This window comes from Chondrus crispus, genomic scaffold (genome assembly GCF_000350225.1).
Source record: "Chondrus crispus Stackhouse genomic scaffold, scaffold_3, whole genome shotgun sequence".
In the NCBI taxonomy this organism is placed as follows: domain Eukaryota; phylum Rhodophyta; class Florideophyceae; order Gigartinales; family Gigartinaceae; genus Chondrus; species Chondrus crispus.
The window spans coordinates 554,158-574,362 of NW_005179158.1; the positions used below are offsets into that span (position 1 = coordinate 554,158).

Below are 20,205 nucleotides of genomic sequence, written 5' to 3' on the forward strand. Positions count from 1 at the left end.
GCACCTGGACCAACAAGGCTATCTAGAAAAACCATGACGTTCTTACCCCGAGTAACGGGTGATCTCCTCATATGGCGGACAGCTAAGATCAGTGCCTCCACCTCAAGTATGTTGATATGATAGGCTCGGGAAGCGACACGCCAGCGATGTATGATCGCTGTATGCCACTGTAAAGAGGACCAAGTGGTCATGATGGAATGGCCCTCGGACCAGGCGTGGGTGGGGGATGGGGAGACGCCTGCGAGCAGGCGAGGGACAGTTGTGAAGGGCGTACAGGGGATGGAGTTGTGAGTTGGCGCGAAGGCGGGGAGCGGTTGCGTTTGTGGGTTGCCAAGCGAAACTTGTCTATTGTACTGTATGATTTGGAGGACTCGCGGATCAAGCGGCCAGTCACGATCGCGATTCCCGCAGCTGCATCAAAGCTGCCACGTGACGCATGCATTCCTACGGTCACACTATTTCCCGCCCAACCTTTCTTGACTTTCCAGCACCGTCGTCACCGCCTCCTCCGTTACGCATCTCCCACCCGCGTCCTTCTCAATTTGCCGCCACGTCCGCCATGAAGCCTCGCACCCCCGCGTCCGAAAACCCTTTCGAGGCGCGCTGGGCCGTACTGTCCGGCGCACGGCGGCGGCACGCGGCGCCCAAGCGGGCGCGGCGCAACGTGTTCGCGGACCGGCGCATCGGCGAGGACGACCCGACGCTGGCGGACGAGGACCGCTACCTGGCGCGCTTGCAGCGCGAGCGCACGCGGCGCACGAGCAAGCGCGCGAGGTACGCGCTGGAGGAGGACGGCGAGGGGGAGGAGGGGCCGCCTGAAGCGCGCGCGACGCATTCGCTGCTCCGGGATGACTACGACGAGGCGGAGGCCCTCGAGGAGGCGCGCGGGAACGAGGACGCCGCCGGCGACGAGAGCGGTGACGAATTTCTCACCGTCAAGCCCGCCGAGGAGGAGGCGCCCGGCAGGGAGCGCACGCATCAGGAAATTATGGACGAGGTCGTGCTGAAGAGTAAAATGTACAAGGCGAAGCGCCAGCAGGACAAGCATGAGGCTGACGCCCAGACGGCCAAGCTTGACCAGGAGCTCCCGGATATCATGCGTCTACTGGCGCAGGCGGGGGATGACTTTGCGAAGAAGAAGGCGCAGGAGAACAGGACAGTCTTGCCGAAGAAGAAGGCTTCCATTTTTGAAGAGGAGAACGACAAGGGAGACCTTGCTCATGGCACGGTATCTCCGCCGCCGCCGAATCGGACTGCCAAATTCAGTTATGAGAGCGTTTATCAGCAATTGGCCTCGGAAAAGAGGGCGAGGCCGTCAGATAGGCTACTGACGGAGGAGGAGAAGGCGAAAAAGGAGCTCGACGACCTCATGGAGATGGAAAGGATGAGAAGAGACCGTATGCAGAACGCTGTCGAGTCGGATGCCGAGGAAGATGAGGGGCGTCGTGACGTTGCCTCATCTAGAAGGCCGAGGCAAAAGACGAACAAGAAAAATCGTCGCGCTGGTGGAGATGACCTTGAAGATGGCTTTGAGCTTTCGGCAAGCGATGGCGATGATGATAGTGAGGAGGATGATCAGGCGCATGCGCCAGATGATGAGCCTTCCGCATCAGACTCAGATCATGCTTCCGACAGGGCAGAGGACGAGGAGGATATAGATCCGAACGGTGCAGTTGTCGCAGATCATGCGGAGACACAATCGAGAGCCAAAGAAGGCGTCCCTTTTGTCTTTAAGCATTGCCCTGCTTCCCCGAGGGAACTTCAAAAGCTCTTTGAGAATCGAACTCTTTCTGAACGGCAACTGGTGGTCGAGCGCTTGCGCAAGTGTTTTGCGGTATCATTGAATCCGCCCGTTAACGCAACGAAACTCGATCGTCTGTTGGAATGCTGCCTGTTTCGAATAGAAATTTTATCCAAGGTTTCTGCTGTAAACCTGAAACGGGCTGTAGCAGAAATTGACATGCTACTCATTCACGCTCATGCCCTTGGCAAGAGAAATGAGGGGCTGGTTGCGGGATGGGCCCGCGACACTATTGCCAATGCGTTTCACTCTCTGACGTCACCAAGGAAATCAGGGGGTCTGTCGAAGAGGTGGAACGCTTCAGATTTGCTTGTTTTGCGCAGCGTCGGCCGGCTCTTTCCGTCCTCTGATATTAGGCACCCGGTAAGCACGCCACTGGTACTGCTGCTTTCGGAAGGACTTGCAATATCAAGAATGCTATGCTGTAGAGATGTTGCAATGGGATGTTTTGTAGGAAGACTCCTCGTTGAGCAGATGGCCGGTGCTGGTCGGTACTCAGGACAACTGACGACGTTCATAACATCTGTGCTCTGCGGGGCTCTATCTCCGGGAACACCGAAACTAAGGGGACTATTTGGTGCTTACAGAGAGGGCGATTGTGAGGCCGACGTTGGAAGCCTTCGCCTGCGCGATCTGATGGAGGCGGATGAGGCAAACGCGGACGACGAAAATAGCTCAGGAGGCGAAAATGAGCAGGATGACGGAAATCACTTGCAGAATATGGTAGTGGAGTCCGTCCTCTGCCTGGCTGATGCAGCCACTATGTCAGGGCGTGTAAGCCATCAAGATATTGTGTTCCAGAAACTACCGTTGAGACGGTTGCCTCGAGGAAAGAATTGCACCAATTTACTGCAGGCGTTGGTTTCATCACGAGAGACGCGCAAGCCACTCGCTTTGTACACAGTATCTGCAGCGGCAGCTGTGCGCAAATCTTTGAACCCAAAGTTCTCGGCAGAGTCTGGGGTTTTCCGGCGAGTCGCTCGTACGTCGTATCATGCGGCTCGAAGTGGAGATATGAGCCAATCAGCGATGAGGGTAAGGCGGGCGCTCAAAAAAGAGGAGCGCGGATGGGCTCGAGACGTTCGACAGTCTGCCTCGGCTCGACGGACGGAGCAAGACAGGGAAGACGGGGCGAGAAGGGAGCGGGGGGACAAGCGAGCGAAGGAAGCTATGGCGTTTTTGGAGGCGCAGCAAGCGACGTGGAAGAAAGCCGAGAAGCGGCAGCGGATGCTGTCTGGGAAGAAATGGTGAAGAACTGTCAGGAGTTGTGTGTAGGGGGCGGATTGGGCCGGAGGGGCCACAACCGTATGTGACCAATCTGCTTACAGGGAATTCAGGACCGGGACATGGTCCGGTGGGACATGTGCCGCGTGGACACGAGCACATGCATCATAGAATCGGGAAGATTCACGCACGTTCCACTGCGTAGTTGAGGAGTTTATGCTGTGAACCTGGCACTATTTTAGTTCGTTGATCCTACTGCAGAGCACGATCCCCGGCTTCGGCAAACCACGTTAATACTCCAACCCCAGACGCGCCCACCATCAGAATCATTCGCTTGCACATAAATGGCTTTGCAACGGCCCAATGGAGTGAGTTTCACAGCTCCAGATTCAGGGTTATAAAGTCATCGTCGAAACGTTTCGTACACTCGCTCTATGTTCCATGTCTGATTCCGTCGCCCGCCTTCTGGCCGCTGGAGCAGACTAGTCTTCTCTCTCTGGTTTGCTTCTACTTTCTCCCACCTGCTCTAGAGTCCCTCTTCCTTAATGCCTGTGCTCTACATGACGAGAGAGCGAAGAGCGAAATGAAAATTCTTTCTTGCAGCCCTTGTGACGGCACTTGTAGACTTTTCGCGTCGGGTTGTTCGAGGTGTCTTCTGCGACCGGTGCAGGGGTCGTTGAGGAGGAAGAAGAAGACATCGATGAAGAAGCGGTGTTACGAGGCATCTTTGATGAATAGAATGACACAAGATAGTGAATCGGCTTTGAGCAGTGTGAGTTGGTGTGGGTGAGCAGAAAATTTGGCAGAGCAGCCTGCGCCTCTGACTAATAAGTAAGGAATCGTGAGAGCCCGATCCCTACGTAGCAGGGGAGAAGCTGCTATCAGTCGGAGAAAGCAGAATTTTGTGCAGGAGCAGCAGCAAGAGACAGCAGAAAGTGATGGCGTGAACCAATAGAGTGCAGGGCGGAAGATATGCACTTGATGTCATGTGTTGTGAAGCTGCATGATTGCGCTCTAGTCTCCGCGGTTGAGCAATACCCTATCAACAAGTGGCACTTGACAAGAGACCCAAGTTGTAAACCTCGCCAATGTACGAGAGAAATGTGCAAAAACTTCGACAACGGCAGCATGTAACATGCACTGGTACGTGCGAAGTTATACCCCCGCAACATCGAGAATGGAATTTTTGAATATTGTTCATGAGTGTTTCTTGAAATGAGGCCAATTTTGTGTCATCTGTTGCGGCCACTGTATACAGTAACTGTAGGCCTACCGAAGACAGAAGAGCAGGCTCCCTAATTCCATATCGACGGTAGGCATTGTTCCTTGAATGAAGACAGCGAGATGAATTCGATTTCATTAACTTACTTCCAGGTAGCAATGCACATCGAGCAACCGCTCTCACTCACGGATTACCCTGTGCTTGGTGCACAATTGGTCAGCATTTCAGATCGTAATCTATTTGCACGTTTCTCGATACGACAGTGCTTCAGATAATTTTGTTATCTTTTCACCAAGTCTGAGTAAATATTTTGTTGTTGCATGTTTCCTGTATATTCTCAAACTCACAAAGCTTAGCAAAATACTTGTTCATGCCATTACAGCATGCAATAGAGTACCATTGAATTCTTCCTTCAACAAAAGGTTTTGGTATACACCAGGACCCTAAAACACTGATCTGAATTATGCCATACATATTGCAACTGGCATCGATTACGCCCGAAACAATTGAAACGTTCCTTCCGTAGAAGTTCCTTGTTCCATTGGAACCTTCTCTAAAGAACAGCGAGGTATAAACACATTCCATCGTCCGTGTGCAGAGTAGGCGGGGCAAGAATGCATGAAAATGGCACGAGTTCTACGGAAACCTTACCCAAGCCTCGCTAGACGGGTTAACTGTATTTACACTTTTCGAGATGCCATGGAAAAGTCTCGGTATGAAAGCGTGAATGACCCAACTTGCATATAACTGCAGTCGGTACGTGAAAGAGAGGCTGAAACATATTCTTCGGCACGAAGGTTGTCGTTTGAAAAATAGAAAATCCACAAGAGTGTGTTACAATTGGGGTGGATTTCTGGTCTGAAACCGATTCCTTCTTTGAATCGATGAAATGGCTTCAAGCTCCCTGGCCGGTACGTATTGTGAGATGAATTCGGTTACAGAAAAAAAGGTCTGCACCGTCCACAATGCATGCAAGCCTCTTACAGAATTGTCTTCTTTTGAGGGGTGGTGTCAAGTTTTGTGACCAAGGAATGGATGCAGATATTTATATGCCTGGGGATCGGAAGAGTGTATTCACCCCGTCATCCGGTGTTTTTGTATGCGCGGAAAAGAAACTGACGCAAGTTATTATTTGAAGCCGGGTGGAATTACTGTAAAAGGTGGCATTTCTTGCGATCAGGATGACAGAGAACCACAGCGTCAAATCACGGGTAATTGTCCAAGGAGGGGAGATGTCATTAGCGGTCTTGCATGGAACTGAAAAAGAGGATGACACTATTGCAAAAATGTACCTTTGTCACGCCCTATCCTCATCCTTGCAACCGCCTTCTACATTGGAGGTTTCCATGCTCACGGAGAGCGGCAGCCCTGCTTGCTGAGTACTCAAGGTCTGCATATATCGTAGAGCGTCGTCGCCGTGCGAAGTGAACGCATTTTGACAACAGGATGTCCCGCCGTAGGAGGTGAGGAGCGAACCAGAAAAACGAGGGTTTACAAATTACACAAGGACTAATTGTATCGTTTTGATGGGCTTCGTAAGCTCGGACTTGCCTTCCCGTTTCCTTGAAGGAAGGACGCGCTATTGACGCAAACTCTGTGCCAGCGCATATTTGTGTAAGTGTCTGCTGAGGAAGAAATGATAGTCATGCGTCGTCCTCTCAAAAAGAGGAAACGCTTCATCGCATAGGTAGGGCGATCACCAGCTTGGCGACACGTCACATATCGCATGCCTGTCAAGGATGTGAAGCGCCAGATCAAGAGCTTTACGTGTTGGCGTTGTTGACGTCAACGCAGCCGTCAACGATTCTGTCCGTAGCGACCGAAAAGATGCCATGTGGCTTCGAAAGAAACAAAAATTCACATCGCTGGACGTCGTCATTGAAATGATCAATCGTGGTCACAGAACCTCTTTGGGGCCCACTCGCCCCTATTCTAACCTCCCCCCCTCCTCCGCCCTGCTTACCAATACACTTATCCAAGACGACCCACGACTCGCGGACAATCAGTGTCTATCGATCGACAGAACCCTCTTACGGCCGACGGGGACGGGCTCTTCGATCCCTCAATCGCCCCCCTCCCCCATAACCGTGATACGCATGCGACCTTTTTTTTTTTGACTGACTCTCAATGTCCTCCCCCTCTTACTCCATTCTACGCACCGCGCTCTCTCGCATTTCCTCATACTTTACTCCCAAATCCACACTCGCCGGTCGCGAACTTCAGTTACGAATTGATACCGCCCAGCTGTACCTTTCAATTCCGGCGCGTCTACGGCTTCCACTTCATGAACATCCCGAGACACCCGAGCAGGCCCATGTTGCGGCCATTTTGAACGTGGAGGCGCTCCCTGCTTTCCAAGAACAGGCTAACATCGTCACCGCATATCTCACGGCTGCCTGCCAGAAACAACTCGTCGCCTTGTCATCTGCGATACGTTCCAAGTCCTCCGTGGATCATTACATTCGAAGCCAGTTTGGTTTCGTGACCGGTATGGGTGACAGCTCCGTGCCGGATGCCGGGCGCGGCATTTATGTACATGGCTCGGCATCGCGAGGAGCGTTACTAACCTTATACCCAGGCGTGTCATATCTTCCTAGTCACGTTCGGCAATTGGGCGACAACGTGGGGAACGATTACTGGATCTCACGTTTTGATGGAGTTGTCATCGACGGTGCCGCCCAGGTCGAGCTGCAGGTCGGCATAGACGCAGACCAGGAACAAGAGCTGGTTCATCCGCTCGCCCTGGGCCACATTGTTAATCACCCACCAAAAGGTAAGGAGGCCAACTGCTTGCAGTTTATGCTTGATATTGACGTAGGTAGATTACCTCACGAGGCACGAGAGCTTGTTCCGAACGCTTCGTTTGAAGGCGAGACGAGCATGCTGGAGCGTATCGAGAACCGTGCATATCAACAGAGAGTTCCTGGGAGCGTCCATTTTCTTTCGAAAGGACGGCATGCCCACAGGATAAAAAGGACACTGGCTCTTGTTGCCACTAGGGACATTTATGACGAAGAGATCTTTATGAACTACCGCTTTAATCCAAACTCACGAGGCTTGCCTGAATGGTATCACGATTGTGACCCCGAGGCGAGCAGTAGAAGGTGGAATTGCGCTGGGATCTTTTCTTGAGCACGATAGGGTGGGCCCCTTGGTAGCGGACAATTCTGATGCTATCTCAAAACTTTCACACACCCTTAGCTGTGTCGTTTTTGTACATATGTATGTTACCAGAGGACTAAATACAAATCCAGAAGGCTGTGAAGTACTCTTGGGATATTTACATGTGGTTAGAATGTTGGTGCTGCAGTAGTCATGCTCTTCTCTGTGAGAAAGCGGGCGATGTGAAGGATGGTGGGCCCTGGCTGTTCCCAAATATTGGGGTCATGCCGTTGCCAAACCCCGACCCTCCACCACCTGGGGGCTGTGAGGCTGCCAAGGCTGCAAAACCAGAAATTCCACCGCTCTGGCCCCCGAAAGCAGCACCACTACCAGCAAAAGGAGAAGCACCCCCACCGGGAAATCCAGATTGTGGCGCTCCAAAAGTAGATTCTCCAAACCTTACGTTAGACATTTCACTCCCAAAAGGGGGCCCTCCGCTTCCAAATCCGGAGGGCGCCGGGGTCGGTTGCGCTGAAAACGGAGACTGACCTCCACCAAGCGAAGACTGTGCCCCAAATCCAGCCCCAAGCTGCGAATTCGCTCCAAATTGCACTGCACCACCAAGCTGTGAACTTTGCCCGAATTGTGGTACGGCCCCTGGTTGCGTCGAGGCTCCAAGCTGCGACCCAAATCCAAAAGATGCCCCTCCGCCTAGCGTAGAAGGAGCTCCAAATCCGGAGGTTTGTCCAGAAGCATCTGACGTGAAAGCCGAAGTACTAGGGCCCGTATGTTGCTGAGTGAGCGATGAGAAAGCACTAGTCTGTCCGCTTTGTGTCCCTGCCGTTGCGAAAGGACTTGCACTGGCCTGCCCAAATGCAGCCTGCTTACCAAATCCTTGGAAGGTCTGCTCCCTAGGGGCGTTGAATTTCGAAGCCGACATTGCCCCAAACCCGCCCTCACGCCTGAAATTTTCCTCCCCATCCGAGTCCGAGCTATCTGCATCAATGGGCGGGAGAGACTCGTTAGCAGGCGCGTCGTCTTGAGATGTCGCAGGTTCAGCCGGTTGAGTCGAAAATGCTGCCGAAAAGGAATTCGAGAACTGCAATGCCGTGCTCTGTGTTGCTGTGGCAAACAGAGACGCACTTCCTGACTCTTCTTTTGACTTCGACTTGCTTTCAGAAGCCTGAGCGGCACCAAATAAGGAAGTGGTTGGTTTACCCTCAGGAGCCAGTTTGTTCCCGAAGACACCGAATGCGTTTGATTCGCCACTATCAATTCCGAAGATGGGAGGACTGCTCTGAGCTGTCATGGCCAACTGGGTTCCTATCGTTCCCGTAGTAGGTCCAATGGACAGATTCTTCGACGTCACAGGGTTGGGCTTGACATCGTCGTCAGGCGGTAGAGCCGTAAAAGTGGAACTTGTCACCTCTTCTCGAGGAATTGGATTTTCTCGTTGCTTTTGCTTCGGGACAGAACCGGCGGGCACCACAGCTGAAAAGTCTATTGTCAAATCATCATCTGGTGGAAGAGAGGCGAACGGAACCTCTTTTCGGTCATCTTCCGGCGGCAATGTGGCAAAGGGAGAGTCGGAAGCCTTTGGTGATTGCTCCTGTGCTACGGAACCCTTCTTCGTTCCGTTTGATAGTGGGTTTGCAGAGCTGGTAATAGGGGAGTCTGGATCCGGCGGTAAAAAGGCCACCGGAATTGTACCTGCGGCTCGAGCTCCAGCACTTTGAGAATCTTCTTGTTGCAAAGACCTCTTACGTTGCACTCCATGTGGCTCGGGCGGGAGAGAGGCAAATGTGTCTGTTTCATGTGGCAAGATGGGAGGCTTTTTAGTGCTCTGTCGGCGTCCAGATGTCACCGGCTTGAAAGAGAGGGGTGACTCCCCCGCGTTTAGTGGCTGGCCAGAAGACGCGACGACTGGTGGAACCGAATCAGAGGTTCCAAACAGATCTGCTGCAACTGCAGGGACTCTAATTCTTGGTATCCCAGCAGAAGGAACGTTTGGTTTGGTCATAGGTTTTGATGTGATCTCTCGTGCCGTGAAGTGATTTGATGTGGATGGCGGGTAGAACGCCCGCTTGCTCCCCGCTTCTTCAGCTCCTGCTTGCCCATCCTCCGGTAGGTTTGATAAAATGTTTCCACTTGATGCAAGGCTGGGAATTTCCCCCCGCTCATGTCCTACTCCCTCCTTGACAGTCCCAGCTGGATCTCTAGACGCTGACGCAGACCGCTTTCCTGAAGGTACTACGCGATTGCCAGCACTTGACGATTCTTTCCTTTCTCCTCGCTGATAGGACAGTGGAGCGAAAGATGGAGTCTGGTTGTTCTTCACACTGTGAATAGTTTCGCTCCTTCTGTTGCGAATCATGTCAATGTTCTGCTGCCCGTGGCCATTAGAGCTGGCGATGGAGGCGTAAAAAGCCCCAGGGCGAAGGCTCTGTTCAGCTTGGTCCGGTGCAAAACGATTCTTACCTTCGGACATCTCTTCAGCTCTGCGCCTCTCTCCTTGTGGACCTTGAACAACAATGACAGCGCGCCCATCCCTCATGGCCAAACGCCGCAATACCTTTTGTACATCTCCCGGAAGTAGTGATTCCTCAGAGTTGTACGGGTGTGTTGGGAGCATGGAAGACACTTTCGGTACAAACTCTTCGCCGGGCCCTCGTTCAGCACTTCGGAGACCACGACTACCTTGTCGAAGGTTCATAGTTGGTGACTTGATGCGGTTAATTGATAACTTCTCAAGGCGAGCCATTGACAGACCCAGATCTGTGAGCCTCCCTCCTCTGTCCAATTCATCTATGCGATCTGAAAGAGCGGCCAGGAGACCACGAAGCTTCTTGACGCGGATCCCCTGTAGGCTTAGGGAGGAATAAATTTGTTGGACCTGCTCTGCATGACCCAGTCGACTGGGTTTCCGATTCTGTGAAGTGCTCAATTTCCGTTCAATGGCAGATATGGATTTAAGAATATCCGCCTCTTTCTTTACAATGCTATCATCCATGATCTTGTCCTCGGCTTGCAAATGAGACACAAAACCTTCTTCTTCACGAACTCTGAATTCAAGATATGCCGACTCATATTCCCGAGATAAGGCATTCATACCTTTTAACGAGGTCAGCACTTCCCGCCGGAGTGAAGCTTCTTCATGGAATCGTTTCCGTAGTACATCCAACAGTCCTGCCAGTTCAGATCTGACAGTTTCAATGTGCGGCATCATTTGTTCATTTGTTTTGAAAAGCGTCTTTTGTGTTGACTCTTCCATAATTCGGTTCATGTTTAGTTCTGTTCTCATCTCGTCCAATACCATCCTGATTGAGGATGCATAGTCCCCAGGTTCTCCTACCGGAAATGATATCTGGCCAACATGGGTCGGCTTGAGCTGTTCTGGTACAACAATCGGAACATCCCTTTTCAAAACACTCGCCGAAAATGAGGGGAAAGCAAGATTCTTTAAAACCGAGCTTGCACTTGAGTCAGACTTTCCATCTCTGACGTCCTGCGAAGTTTCCGGTGCAGAAATAGATGCCGGAACCCCAAACGGAGGCCTCAGCGTCGAATGGAAGCCATCCTTGGGTGTGACCTCTCCAGACAGCAGCATGTGTTCGCTTTCAAGTGAAGAAGCTGAAAAATCGGACGTCGTTTTCGTTGTAGGCGTTGGGAGTGCTGGCATTTGGACTGGAGGCCCATGAAGGAAAGGCTGTTCAACCAAAGGCTTTTGAGCCATTTGCTCTTGAAGCGGAAGAGAAGGTACTTCATGATCGTCTTCTTGACTTGAAGATTCAGCAGCAGAAAGTACTTCCGGGAAGACGAGCTTTTCCATAGGTTTGGGCTCTGCAGGTGTCTTCTGAATGCGTCGCCGCTCGGCAATAAATCTACAGCCAGCATCAGCTCGATCGTCAACGAGGGAAAAGGGCAGCAGGAGTACGACAGACGTGAACGCAATAACGCGTGGCATAGGTTTCAGCGGGGGAAGTGCCGGTTCTATGGCGTCGACAGGATCTGTATCTGTGAGATCAAGCGCGATACCGATTGGAAACGTATCGTCATCGTTTTCATCCGTAGGCAAAGTAGCCATTTTACCTTCGTCTGGCTTCCAGTTCACCCAAACACCATTCTCATTCAAAGCGATGAGCTCCATGCTTTCGGACTTTGACGACGCGACGATGCAAATATCCCATCCGGGGATGCGGTGGCACCAAATCACTGGCGGTTTACTCTCATTCTCATCATCTCCATCCTCTCCGTCAGAAGAAGAAGGGAACGTGCCAAGAAGCGGCAAACATAACTCGCCGAGGACCGAATGTCCTTTCACGGTCAGCGAATCTCCGTTTTTGACAAGGTTCCAGACCACATGACTTACATCCTGACCGCGCACATACGAAACCATCAGAGCCTCATCGTCCAGAAAGTGGAGCGAAAACGGGCTCCACCCCGACTCAATTTCCGTGATATTATGAAGCCGTGCACCGCTCTTCGGATCATGAATGCCCACCGAGCCGCGCATTGCTCCTACGGCGAGCAGTCGATCTTCCGGGGACAAAGCTAGCGAGGTGACTGGCCCTGGCGCGTCGAACGAGCACTGGGCACTAGTCGCCGTGCCGTCGTCGGCCATCCCCGTGCCAATAGCATGTAGCTCGACCTTGGTCTCGCCATACAACAGGGCCACAAATTGGTTCAATTCCTCGCCCGGAGACTCCGTTTTGAAGGACTGCGGACACACGGCCACGGCGTTGAGCCCCCTTTGCAGCGGCGGCCCGTTGAACAGGGCGGCCCTTCCTTTTACGAGCATCTCAGTGCTAAGGACGAGGACGCATGCGTCTTCCTCCCTTTCCGGGACCGCGCGCACTACAAGGGCGGCGTCATTGAGCACGAAAGTGATGTCCAGAATGGTTTTTACGCCATGCTTTCCGAGATCGAGGCGGCCCTCCGGGAAGTCGCCGGGGGCCTTGTTGCGGAGCCCTTGGAGCAGATGGATGTATATCTCACGGTTGGAAGCGACTAGGAGGTAGCCGTGGCGCGATGAGGAGGCGAGCAGGTTACCGTGGTTGGCGGGCGGGAAGTCGGCGGATGTCGCCGGGCCTGGGTTGTGCTGCCTCTCAACACATCGGAAGAACTCGGCGAAGAACTCCCGCGGTTCGCCCAGGCTCTCCATCAGTGAACGCGCAGGGCGGACGTGCGATGCCCGCGATTCAACCTCCCAGGCGGCACTCAAGTTGCAGCGGTAGGTCTTGTTGGGAAGGGAATCGCGCGAAGTCAGGGTCAAGGGGCCCGCTATCGGTACGGATCAAAGCTGGGCGTGGGGGGGGGTTGCACCTTTCGTTTTCGAGCTTTTCATACACGTGGCGCGTGCTCTGGCATATGATGTTAAACCAAAAAGAAACTGATACACGCGGGGCACGTGTAATACGATGCTGTCGTGTACATGTGGCAGACCTGTACGTCGTGTCGAGAATGTTGCCCTGGGCACCGTGTACACGTACAGTGTCGCTTCTACGGCTTGCGCCTGAAGAGCAGCCTTCTAGAAAATCCAGCTCCAACCTCCCCGCCGCGCCGACCGGCAAGCATCTTCATCTCCCAACCCACAGACCTCTCCCACTCCTCCCGTCGATCTCGCCACCCCGCCACCATGCCGGCCTTCGTCTCCCCGACGGCCGTGCCCTTCCGCGGCCGCACTCCGCCCTCCTCGAGCCCGTGCGCGCGCCGGCCCCCAACAATGCGCGCCGAGGTCCCGGCGGCCCTTTCCGCCGCCGTGTCCGCGCTGCTGGCCGGCCTCCCGCTGCCCGCGCAGCCAGCACCCCCCTCCCTCCCGCCCCAATCGCACGCGCGGCCCGCTCCGGATGCCTCCCTCTCCGCCCGCGCCACCTTCTTCAACCCTTTCTCCCCCAAGCAGCCCGCCCCTCCCTCCAAGACCGCTCCGTCCCCCCCCGCCCAGAACACCCGGCAAGACTCTTCGTCGCCACGCGCGTCCGATTTGCAGCTCTTCGATTCGGGCGCCCCGCCGGCGGCACGCACGAAGCCCGCCCGACACCCGCCCTCGTTCGTCACGCAGGCGGTCCGGTCGGTCGGCACGTCAGTTGTAAGGATTGACACCGAGCGCGTCATACGCCCCTCGTCTAGCATCCCGAGCGCGCTGGATCCGATATTTGACGACCCTGCGTTGTCGAGGCTCTTTGGCGAGCCACCGACGAAGATTCGCATGGAGCGCGGGCAGGGGTCTGGCTTTATTATTTCCGCGGACGGCTACTTGCTGACGAACGCGCATGTTGTGAGGAATGCTCATCGAGTAACGGTTACGTTGACGGATGGCAGGTCGTTTGTGGGCGTTGTGAAAGGAGCAGATGAGTATCTCGACTTGGCTGTTATTAAGGTGGATACGGAGGGGAAGAAATTGCCGGTGGCTACAATGGGAACGAGCGCGGAGCTGGAAGTCGGCGATTGGGTTATCGCTGTGGGGAATCCGGTGGGGCTGGATAATACGGTCACGCTAGGCATTGTGTCGAGTTTGAATCGGTCTTCATCAGAGGTCGGGATACCGGAAAAGCGATTGAATCTCATACAGACGTCGGCCTCGCTCAATCCGGGATCCTCAGGAGGTCCGATTTGCAATCAGTGGGGTGAGGTCGTCGGGATCTCCACCGCCGTGCGCGCCAATGCTGAAGCGATTGGGTTTGCCATTCCCATCGACATCGCAAAGGAGGTAGCATCAGAATTGGCACGGGGAAGAACGCTCGCGCATGCGTTTTTAGGCATTAAGATGAGCAATCACAACTCAAGTGTCGCTAAAAGGGCCAACAAGGATCCGAACGCAGGAGTCATCGTGCCAGAAGTTGATGGTGCCATCGTGATTAGGGTTGTGCCAAAGTCGCCAGCTGCAGAGTCGGGATTACGCAGGAATGACGTCATTGTGGCGATTGATGGGAAAAAAGTCCGGAACGCGAAGGACGTTCAGGCGTCTGTGGATCGAGCAAGGGTGGGACAGATGGTGAACATGCAGGTTTTTAGGGGCGATGCCAGTTCTGCCCTCACTCTAGGAATCAAGACTGGGAACTTGTCACTGATCAAGAGAGACAACCTACCGAGAACAATAATTGTTCCAGGTCAATAGCTTCGGTTGGGTGGGGGGTAGAAAATGTGAGGAAGGATGTCTCTTTGCTCTTGGGAGTGTTGGGTCACTTCGGGTTTGAACCCGCGAACCTGACGCTGCTGCCATGAATGAATAGTAGTGATTGTTGCTGATGGCGACTGTGAATCCCCGGTGCTGAAGGCACACGACGGTTTCACTTCACCGCCGCGTAAATCGCATTCTTGAAAATACGCAATACTGGCTGATTGCAGATTACTTATTTGGCAACTGCTCTGACCTGAAATTTTATCGTAGTTATGGCAGCCCGTCGACAAGGGTCCTGACTGCGCACACATACTGTACATGCAACAGGTAAGGTTGGCCAAGCTCCTTCTCGAAGGGGATCGTTGTATGGCAAGCCTACTGCGACCATACATCGCTACAGCAGTTAGTAAAACGTTTACTCCTCATCCTTTTTGTGTATTTGCCGCAGCATTTTTTTTGCGAAATCCTTATCGCGCCCTGCATAGTCCATTAAACGGTGGCAATACTTTTCCGCGTGGGACAACATTTGCCGAGCATAGTAATGCTCAGCAAGAAACTTGAGCGCATCAACTGTCTCAGGTCCCGTCAAGGTTTCCTGGTCTCGCCTTGTCAGATTAGCCAAGTGGTACTGGGCAGCTTGCTCTGAATAAAAAACGCCCAGTTCTTGTTGCCGTCCATCTTTTAGTGCTTCCCGAGCCATCTTCTCGTATAGATACGCCAGTTTTGCAAGGGCCAGACTATCCTGGTCATCGCACCGCCGCGCCCTCTCGTAACACCGAATCGCATCGTCTTGCTTTGATAGCTCTTCGTAAGTCTGCCCGATCGCGCACCACATGCGCACGTCCTTTGGACGCAGAGCAGCGGCCCTTTGATAATAGTATAATGTAAAAAGCGGCAAACTCAAGAGCTCATAAGTTTGTCCCAAACCGTACCAAGCCCGGAAATCCTTTGGATTAATATCCACCGCCCGCCGGTACGCCTCTACAGCCGCGGAGGCGTTCTTCATCTCCAAAAACTCGTGCCCCATGAGCGTCCACGCCGACAAATAGTTCCGATTCAGTTTCAGCGCGCGCTGAAAATACACAACAGCCTGATCATGCTGCCCCCGCAGCGAGTAATAATTGCCAATTACGCAACACGTCTCCAGCCGAAATTTATCAATCTTGATGCATCGGTTCGCCAGCAAACTAAGCTGCACTTTGTCCTCCTTGACATACAAAATGTTGGAATAAATATCAATGCCGTCCAAACAATGGGGATCCTCTGTATAAATGTCATCGTAGAGCTGCTGCGCCTCATCAAACCTTCTCACATTATACAATGCCAGCGCGAGTTGCCCCTTCACAAAGGCCGAGTGCGGGACGACATCAAGGACATTCTCATAGATCTGTCGCGCAGCCTCCGCCTCATCCATTTCGTTATAATAATGTGCCAAAAACAATGCCTTGAGCCACTCCTGTTTAACATCGAGCTCCATAACAACGTCCGCACTCTCGCACAGCGGCGCCAACTCCAGCCACGCGCCCCAGTTGTACGGAAACAGCGAGAGGCTCTGCTCGAAGGCATAGACGGCCTGCTTCGCCAGGCGCATCTGCTTAAGCACGACGGCGAACAGATACCACAAATGCGCGTCGAGCTTTCCCTTCACTCTTAGCGACAAGAACTCCTGGCGCAGCGCCGCGAGCTCCATATTCACGGGCTCGGTCCAATCCGCGAGCTCCTGACGCTCCTCCTCCTTGCGCTTCTCCCCGGCGAGATACAGGGCGTACATGCGGAGGAAGCGTGCGTGCGGGGTATTGCCCACGCGCAGCGACGACGCGGCGCGGCGGTACTGCTTGGCGTCGAAGAAGCCCTTGGCGAGCACGAAGGCGGTGTCGCGGCCCGGGGCCGCACCGTACGGGCGCTGGCACCGCTCGCACGCGTGCTCGTCGAAGGCGGCGGCGCGCGCAGCGTCGGGCGAGTCGGAGGGCGAGGCGGACGACAGGGCCGCGCTGTACAGCTGCGACGCCCACGAGGCCGACTGGATCAGACCACGCAGATTGAGATCGTCGATGGCGTGCCGCAGCTGGTGGATGGCGTGCGGGTCGCGCATTTCGGCGTACAGGACGCGGGCCGCCTCCATGGTGGCATATATGGGAACGGGGGCGGCGGTGGTTGGCACAGCGGGAGATGGTGGAGGGGTGCAAGTGGGCAGGTTGGGGTGAGAGCTTCGGCTGGGGCGGATGGGGGTACGGTTGTTACGGTGGTGGGTGGTCTTGGATGGATTGTCTATGGGACAGAGCGGGAAAGGGAATGGGGGGCGGACAGGATAGAAGTGCGGGGGGGGGGGGGGGGGGCTGGGAAAAAGGGCAAAAGTGCCGACCGCTGAGCGAAGGTCGAAACGCAACGTGCAGCCAATTGGACAAAGTCCCGCCAAAACTTGTCCGCAATTCGCCATTTTGAATTTTCATTCAAACCCGCGGACCAAAACCGTCCTCTCTCCTCCCAGCCAGCCCTATTTATACCGCCCTGCGCCACCTGCCGCCTCCTCGCACCCACCCCCTTCCGCCTGCTTCCATCCACATCGTTTGACAGGTGCTCTTAGAAGTATCTCTTGTTGAACTCTTCCCCCCCCCCGCCTTCTCCCACCTTTCCCCGTCCCACCCACCCACCCACCCACCCCAACACCATGCGTGAGATCATCTCCCTCCACATCGGCCAAGCCGGCGTGCAAGTCGCCAACTCCTGCTGGGAGCTGTACTGCCTGGAGCACGGCATCTCGCCGACGGGCGAGCTGACTGAGGAGAAGAAGGCCAACCCGGGCAACGACTCCTTCTCCACCTTTTTCTCGGAGACCTCTAGCGGCAAGCACATCCCGCGCGCCATCTTCCTGGACCTGGAGCCCACCGTCGTCGACGAGGTCCGCTCGGGCACGTACCGCCAGCTCTACCATCCTGAGCAGCTCATCACCGGCAAGGAGGACGCCGCGAACAACTACGCCCGCGGCCACTACACCGTCGGCAAAGAGATCGTCGACACCGCCCTGGACCGCATCCGCAAGCTCGCCGACAACTGTACCGGCCTTCAGGGCTTCCTGGTCTTCTCGTCCGTCGGTGGCGGTACCGGATCCGGCCTCGGATCTCTCCTTTTGGAGCGCCTCTCCGTCGACTATGGCAAGAAGTGCAAGCTCGGCTTCACCGTCTACCCGTCGCCTCAGGTCTCCACCTCCGTCGTGGAGCCTTACAACTCCGTCCTTGCTACTCATTCGCTTCTCGAGCATCTGGACGTCGGTGTCGTGCTTGACAATGAGGCCATCTATGATATCTGCCGTCGCTCGTTGGGCATCATGCGCCCCACCTATTCCAACCTCAACAGGCTTATCGCACAGGTTGTGTCCTCTCTGACGGCCTCCCTCAGGTTCGATGGTACTCTCAATGTTGATATCAATGAGTTCCAAACCAACCTGGTTCCGTATCCCCGCATTCATTTCATGCTCTCCGCATACGCTCCGATCGTCTCCTCCGAGAAGGCCTACCACGAGGAATCGAGTGTTGCCGAGATCACCAACTCTGTCTTCGAGCCGAATGCCTCGTTCGCCAAGTGCGATCCCCGCTCCGGTCGCTACATCGCTGTCTCTCTCAACTACCGTGGTCTCGACATCTTCCCGAAGGACGTCAACGTCGCTGTCGGTACCGTCAAGACGAAGAAATCGGTCCAGTTTGTCGAGTGGTCCCCGACGGGTGTGAAGATCGGTATCAACTCGCAGCAGCCCACTAAGATCCCCAACGATGAGCTCGCCAAGGCCCAGAGGTCCGTCTGCTCCATGGCCAACTCTACTGCTATCGCTGAGGTGTTTGCTCGCATTGACGCTAAGTTCGATCTCATGTACGCCAAGCGCGCCTTCGTGCATTGGTACGTCGGAGAGGGTATGGAGGAGGGTGAGTTCTCAGAGGCCCGTGAGAACCTTGCCATGCTCGAACACGACTATGCCGAGGTTTCCGGTGAAGCGGATGAGGACGAGGACGAATACTAATTCGGAAGGATTCCTTGATAGTACCTTGACGAGTTACGCATGAGCACATACAATCATTACATCTCAGTAGCCAGGAATAAAACTGCTTTTTATTGAGGATCTCATCTCGTGCCCGGTTAGCAATTGTACATGTCGCTCTGCAAACGCAGTAGTCTTTACAAAGTGAACAACGAGAAGATGCCCTTGCGCAGCAAGTTAATGCGCTTTTTCTTTCTGAACATACTGTCTTTGCCTTTGCTCTGTCACATTGACCGATGCGGACAGTTCGTGCTGGATGGCTTCGCCGTTACGTTGTAAGGTCATTTTAAATGAGGGGCAAAACATTTCTTAAAATCTTTTTTTTAAATGAGGGGCAAAACATTTCTAGGGTTTGTCACATTACAGAAAGAACGGTTACTGTAATTGTTACATTTTGTAACTTTGTCCATAAAGTCACGAAAAAGCGTGTTTTGGCGGCGAGTTCGCTCGGATTTTCTAAGGTTGTCCGTAAAGTCACAAAAACACGTGTTTTGGCCGCCAGTTTGCTCGGATTTTCTGAACGCAAAACTTTCAAACAACGCGTTTGGCAAAACTCACAGCATACCCAAAACTCGGGGCATGTGAGTTTTCCACGAGTTTCACATCCGCCTGATCATGTGATCATTGCTGTGAACAGCAATGCCGGATCGACCTGTCTTGAAGGAAAACGAAGTGGGTCTTCCATTCTTTGCATCAGCGCAAACGAGTCTCAGACTGCACGGGTCGTACCGGTTTGCGTCATGGACGCCCCCATCACTTCATCTACCCAGAATCCATCAACGGATCAAAAGCACTACCCTTCTCACTGGGTCAATTTTGGACACCTTTGCGTATCATAGCACTACAAGGCGCATGGACACTCCAACCTCAAACGAGCTACTGCTGTACCGAGTAAATACAACCGGCAATGCAACCAATGGCCACAAGCGCACCAAAACAGACGCCTATTTGCGGAGAACTCGTTTACAGTGAACATGTTTGCGACGCTGCAACTTCAAAAATGGCTCAATTCTGAACACTTGCGTTTGCTCGATACAAAGCTTCTCCTATGACTTTAGAAAGAATAGAGCGAACAATTGTCGCCGCCCTCGCCCCGCCCTTCCTTCCTCGTATCTTTCTCGGCTTTCCTATCGACAAAAGCGCCGACATAGCGCTACGTTCAGCAACTGTCTGTAGCTTCCTAAGTTCCCGTTCACGAGCAACTCGCACTTTTTGTTCTGCTTTGCAATTCTTTTCTGCAGCCCTCTCCTGTTTCTCTTTTTCTTTCACCAGCTGCTGGCGGATCTTTGCCCTTTCATTCTGTTTTCGATATTCAATTAGCTGTCCCACAGTCAAACAAGCAACTGGTGCTCCACAGTCCAAGGCAATTCTTTTTACTCCTATTCCCGTATTTTGCGCCACTGTTACCGCCCCAACTTCTCGCCAAATCTTGCCTGTAGTGCGAGCGGAAGACAATACAGTTCCAAGCTTCTGAATTGCCAAAGCACAGTCCTTCTCCGTGTGAAATATATTGTCCAGTCTCCTGTACGTTTCAGAATCTGCACTGCGTTTCTTCACTGTTCGCAACTGGCTACCACCTTGCTTCCAAGCTCGTTCGAGATTGTGAATCTTCTCGTCCAAAATGTCCTCATCATTTTTAAAGCGCCTCGGAAAATCCGGGTCAAAGGGAAACAAACCAGTAGCAACAAATGAGCGCTTGACATCTAAAA

General features: G+C 53.7%; 8 protein-coding genes; 5 read left to right on the plus strand and 3 right to left on the minus strand.

Annotated features, from left to right (window-relative positions):
* The first annotated feature begins 197 nt into the window (after nucleotides 1-197).
* CHC_T00010291001 (hypothetical protein) lies at nucleotides 198-563 on the plus strand. Its single transcript, XM_005716652.1, has one exon. The coding sequence runs from the start codon at nucleotides 198-200 to the stop codon at nucleotides 561-563; it is 366 nt and encodes a 121-aa protein (XP_005716709.1).
* A 533-nt stretch (nucleotides 564-1,096) lies between these two features.
* Nucleotides 1,097-3,052, plus strand: CHC_T00005549001 (hypothetical protein). Its single transcript, XM_005716653.1, has one exon. The coding sequence runs from the start codon at nucleotides 1,097-1,099 to the stop codon at nucleotides 3,050-3,052; it is 1,956 nt and encodes a 651-aa protein (XP_005716710.1).
* Nucleotides 3,053-7,046: 3,994 nt separating this feature from the next.
* Nucleotides 7,047-7,379, plus strand: CHC_T00005550001 (hypothetical protein). Its single transcript, XM_005716654.1, has one exon. It carries the CDS (start codon nucleotides 7,047-7,049, stop codon nucleotides 7,377-7,379), a length of 333 nt encoding a protein of 110 aa, XP_005716711.1.
* Nucleotides 7,380-7,506: 127 nt separating this feature from the next.
* On the minus strand, nucleotides 7,507-12,510 carry CHC_T00005551001 (hypothetical protein). XM_005716655.1 is given in 2 exon segments: nucleotides 7,507-7,560; nucleotides 7,561-12,510. 1 exon segment carries the CDS (start codon nucleotides 12,508-12,510, stop codon nucleotides 7,561-7,563), a length of 4,950 nt encoding a protein of 1,649 aa, XP_005716712.1. The 3' UTR covers nucleotides 7,507-7,560.
* Nucleotides 12,511-13,071: 561 nt separating this feature from the next.
* On the plus strand, nucleotides 13,072-14,670 carry CHC_T00005552001 (hypothetical protein). XM_005716656.1 is given in 2 exon segments: nucleotides 13,072-14,463; nucleotides 14,464-14,670. 1 exon segment carries the CDS (start codon nucleotides 13,072-13,074, stop codon nucleotides 14,461-14,463), a length of 1,392 nt encoding a protein of 463 aa, XP_005716713.1. The 3' UTR covers nucleotides 14,464-14,670.
* Nucleotides 14,671-14,698: 28 nt separating this feature from the next.
* On the minus strand, nucleotides 14,699-14,854 carry CHC_T00005553001 (hypothetical protein). The gene has a single exon (XM_005716657.1). It carries the CDS (start codon nucleotides 14,852-14,854, stop codon nucleotides 14,699-14,701), a length of 156 nt encoding a protein of 51 aa, XP_005716714.1.
* A 27-nt stretch (nucleotides 14,855-14,881) lies between these two features.
* On the minus strand, nucleotides 14,882-16,237 carry CHC_T00008984001 (TPR repeat-containing protein). The gene has a single exon (XM_005716658.1). The coding sequence runs from the start codon at nucleotides 16,235-16,237 to the stop codon at nucleotides 14,882-14,884; it is 1,356 nt and encodes a 451-aa protein (XP_005716715.1).
* Nucleotides 16,238-17,134: 897 nt separating this feature from the next.
* On the plus strand, nucleotides 17,135-18,575 carry CHC_T00008870001 (alpha-tubulin). XM_005716659.1 is given in 2 exon segments: nucleotides 17,135-18,478; nucleotides 18,479-18,575. The coding sequence occupies 1 exon segment, from the start codon at nucleotides 17,135-17,137 to the stop codon at nucleotides 18,476-18,478; it is 1,344 nt and encodes a 447-aa protein (XP_005716716.1). The 3' UTR covers nucleotides 18,479-18,575.
* Nucleotides 18,576-20,205: the final 1,630 nt, after the last annotated feature.